General features: G+C 32.2%; 1 protein-coding gene across 1 annotated transcript; it reads right to left on the bottom strand.

The window, feature by feature from the left end:
- Window positions 1–1,262: 1,262 nt before the first annotated feature.
- Tigd4 (tigger transposable element derived 4) lies at window positions 1,263–4,073 on the bottom strand. Its single transcript, XM_026384732.2, has 2 exons — window positions 3,930–4,073; window positions 1,263–3,765 (listed from the first exon to the last, which is right to left on the bottom strand). The coding sequence occupies exon 2, from the start codon at window positions 3,220–3,222 to the stop codon at window positions 1,684–1,686; it is 1,539 nt and encodes a 512-aa protein (XP_026240517.1). The 5' UTR covers window positions 3,223–3,765; window positions 3,930–4,073; the 3' UTR covers window positions 1,263–1,683.
- Window positions 4,074–4,347: the final 274 nt, after the last annotated feature.

A 4,347-nucleotide genomic window follows, 5' to 3' on the forward strand; every position in this document is an offset into this window, starting at 1 on the left:
TGGAATTTTCTTTTAAAGAGAACAGGTTAGGAACATTGTGGTATATAGTTAGGGGAGGGAATGTAGGACCGGGTGATGAGGAACTACTGGATTTTAGTTTGGGCTCTGAAATTTTAAACAAATCATTTAATCTTTCCAAGTTTTAAATTCCTCATCTGTAAATATGGAGGTAATTCTTATATTACAGAATATCTGAAATAATCAAATAGCAAAAGGCATCAAGTGGAGAAGGAAAAAAATGATTGAGGGCTCATAATATGTGACATATTATAGTTATGAGTGGGGCTTAAGAACACCTTTAAGTCCACAATTTTACTAAATTAAAATTTTAAAGTAAATCATAAATAAAATCTTTTTAATTTAAACAATTGATATTTCACTCTAAAACATACGAAAACATTTGTCAGTCTTATTAGTAAATCTCAAAAGCAGAGTAAATCAACAGTGAAAAATAAAAATGCTTTCTACAATTTCTTCCAAATGTGTCATCTGTTGGCAGATTAATAATTCATAACAAAAATAATCTGTATGTTTTATCTTTACAAAATACTTTCCAAAGGGACACTAAATTATCTGTAATAAGTAAGCATAGTGTTTAAATTTAATAACAGAAAAAGTCTGATACACTGTTATAATTATTGACTGTTATAAGACTATTTTATAGAGATTAAATAATTTTACACAGTATTTAAAAACATTTGGTAGATAAAACTTCTTCAAACAAAATTTTAATCCAAAATGTTATCCATTAAATTTGAAGGAAAAAAAAAGGACTGATTACATCAAATATGCTGAAAGAATATTTCAGTTTTCCTGACAACAAGATTCAGTAAAATCAAGAAAATAATTCAATATTATAAATTAAAAGCTTGAGCTATTAACATTAGAAAAATATCTAAGCACCACATTTTTTCCTAGTAGTGCATATGTATCTTCTCATTTACTTTTTAAGAGTATTCTTATTAAAATATAAAATCATGAGTTTAATAAATGTTTCAACAAAGATTTTTCTATTAAACACACACACACACACACACACACACACACATTTAAGAAAGACCCATATCTTCTGATTATAGATGACAAAACCTGATATGGTCATTTCATTTGCCCTTATTATAGCTTGAAAATAATAAGATATATTTTTAATCATTTTGGTGTATAGGTATGTCAGAATTTATTTTCAGTAGTTCTACATAATTTCTTTTTAGAAAGGTTAGCTAGATATAAGAAAAATAAATTAAAACTACTGTAATATTTGATTCTTAAAAATCTACTTAGAATACATATGGCATATGTCTATAAAAATAAATATCTAAGCTATTTTGTATCTTAGACTAGGTAGATAAATTAAAATCTTCTAGAACATGATCTGAATTTTAAAAAAATAGCAATGATGATCCATTGTGTGTGAATTAGAGCTAAAGCATTCTTTTCATGTTTGACATATATAACTCTGAAATATTTTCTACTCCCTAAAACCTTACTGAATATAATTCAGTATTTTTATTCAATTAATCATTATTTACTAGGGAGCTTTGCTATTCACACGTTTTTGCAATTAAACCAAAAATCACTAGGTTTTCATATTTTATCTTTAAATGATATTTCTCCTTTACATACCTTATATATTAAATTACATCAGGAAAAGCTTTTAGTCTTCAGATGTTATATAAAAAATAATTACTTAGGTGGTAAAGGGTTAATAAAATTTTCAAGTTCTGCTAAAGAATTATGAAGTCCATCATTCATGTCTTGACTTCTAAGAAATTTTTTAAGAGTATCTAAAGCGGTTAGTGCTTCATTTCTTGATGGTAAAGGAAGTTCAGTTTCTAAAGATCCACCATCATCTTCTTCATCTGAAGTATAAAATCCAGTTTCATCTGGCTGACTTTCTTCAGTGCATTCTGACTCATCGTTTGGTACTGCTTCACACGTCTCTAAGTCATCATCCAGTGCAGCATACTCCTCTATAGACAAACCTTCAGGAAATTCCACTCCTGCTCCCAGAGCATGGGTGACCAAATCAAGACCAGGGTCTCCCTCTGCATTGGCTGGGTCATTTTCTTCCTTTTGAGATTTGAATCCTGCTTCTTCGTAGCTTTTAATAATAGTCTCTGGGGTTACTGTACTCCAACATAGATGCAACGTATCAACTGCATCTAGTAATGAAAATGTAAATTCCCTACTATCTTCAACAGAGCTTAAAAATTTCTTGATGAGACAATGTCGATATTTGATTTTAAGACTTTTAATAACACCTTGCTTCATAGCTACGAATTTGGAAGATAAACATGATGGAAAGAATGCTAACTCAATGGACTTTAGGTTCTTTACCTCTGGATGTGCAGGGGAAGAATCCACAAAAATCACCACTCTTCGTTGCTGGGCTTGAAATTTCTCATCAAGCTTCTGCATCCATTGTTCAAATATGTCTGAAGTCATCCAGGCCATTCTGTTAGCTTCATAATGTACAGGCAATGATTTTATACCTTTGAAACAATGTGGATTTTTGTTTTTTCCAATGACAAGCAAAGGAAATTTTTCTGAGCCATCCATGTTCGCACCAACCACCAGAGTTATCCTGTCTTTGCACAACTTTCCAACTGAACATGTTTCTCCTTTAAATGCAAATGTATTTGTAGGTAACATTCGATAAAGCAGTCCAGTCTCTTTTATATTAAAAACATTTTTAGGATGATAATCATTTAAATAATAAGGAAGTATATTTTGGTACCACACAGTTGAAGGGTCTACTGATACACCTGAAGCTTCTGCAGGTTGAGCTCTGAATACTAAACCATACCTGGATTTAAAACGATCCAGCCAGCCATTACTGCACTTAAAGTCATTATGTCCCAGTTTCTGGGCAAAATCATTAGCTTTTAGACGCAACATTGGACCATTAACTGGTACATTTAGACACTGAGCAATTCGATACCATCTCATTAATGCCTCTTCTAGGTCTGTATAAAAAGCAGTTCTCAGTCTTTTTCTCTTTGGATCAAATCTCAAAGATTCAAAGGCCTCTAGAACTTTGTCTTTATTCTTCATAATAGAAGACAGTGAATTTTTCTTTATTCCATATTCAGCTGCAATCTCTGCTTTTTTCTTGCCACTTTCCACTGCATTTATGATGTCGATCTTTTCCTCGATGGATAGACTCTTCTTTTTCTTCACCGTTACAGGCAGAGTTGAGGCTTCCACAGGAGCTTCTGCCATCTCAGCCAGTGCGTACACAGAAAGCTCTCCTCTACTTCCTGCTGTCCATTTCTTTCAATTATTGTCTTTCAGTAGTATAAAGATTGCTGTTTTCTACCCCACTTCATATATTAAAACGTGGTAAATGTCTGATAGTCTTGCCCCTTAGGAAACTGGTGACTAAAAATCCCTTTTCAAAAGATCTGAAGAAGAAAAATGTTATGCTCAACTAGAATGTTTTAGAAGAGAAACTTCCTTTGCAAGACCTTGTGTAGCTCAGTTTATAGTTTATTCAGAGTTCCAGAAGTCAAGCTAAAATAGAAATCTCATTATGTCAAACCTGTCCAGTCCTGCTGATATATTTTTGGAACTGCAATCCTTTAAGATGATCCATTTTATCCATGTGCGCATTCAACCTCCTATTAATTCTCCGCAGAAGGCCTCCCAGATAAGAAGAAAAAAATGCTCAAAAATTTTCATGTAAAATGTTGCCCATTAATTTCCAAGTCTCTTCAAGGGTAGCAATGAAAATCCTTCCAGAACTTGCCTGTGTATCTTCTCTCTCTGGAAAATGAGGGTGAAAAAAAAAAAAAAGCAGAAATTTTAGCAATGTCAATTGAATATCAAAAGGAATGTTCGTATAAATTATTATGCTCTTAATAACAATGGAATGAATAGAAAGATGTTTCTGAAATACAATAACCAAAGCTTCCAGGAGAAGTGCTTACCTCCTGAATAGTTTCTCCTTAGAAAGCTCTCTGGCTCTGCTTCGTGCATTTGAATTCTCACTTGCTGTTGAATCCTTTGTAATATATACTTCTGAAAGAAATCAGACAAATTTAATCTGTTTTGAAAATGTGGGCTTACCAAAATTAAAGAACTAAAAATGATTCTGGATAGATCTTTGGTGGCTATTTTTTACATGAGGTCACAGACTGCACTCTCTGACTTCTCTAAAAGAAAAGAACAGTCAGACAGTAGTCACAAGGCTCAACTTTTAATAGCACATGGGAGACAGTGTCCCCTTTATAGGAGTCTGGTAGAAACACTTCACTAAAAAATAAATAAATAAATAAAATTAAGGGATTGATAATTCCATTTTTAAAGATCTATCTAAAAGCTTGCTCTATCTAAAAGCTTAAAAAT

This window comes from Urocitellus parryii, chromosome 10 (assembly GCF_045843805.1).
Source record: "Urocitellus parryii isolate mUroPar1 chromosome 10, mUroPar1.hap1, whole genome shotgun sequence".
In the NCBI taxonomy this organism is placed as follows: domain Eukaryota; kingdom Metazoa; phylum Chordata; class Mammalia; order Rodentia; family Sciuridae; genus Urocitellus; species Urocitellus parryii.

Coding starts and splice junctions, on each gene's coding strand:
- Tigd4 (XM_026384732.2), bottom strand. CDS start 3,222: ATGGCAGAAGCTCCTGTGGAAGCCTCAACTCTGCCTGTAACGGTGAAG.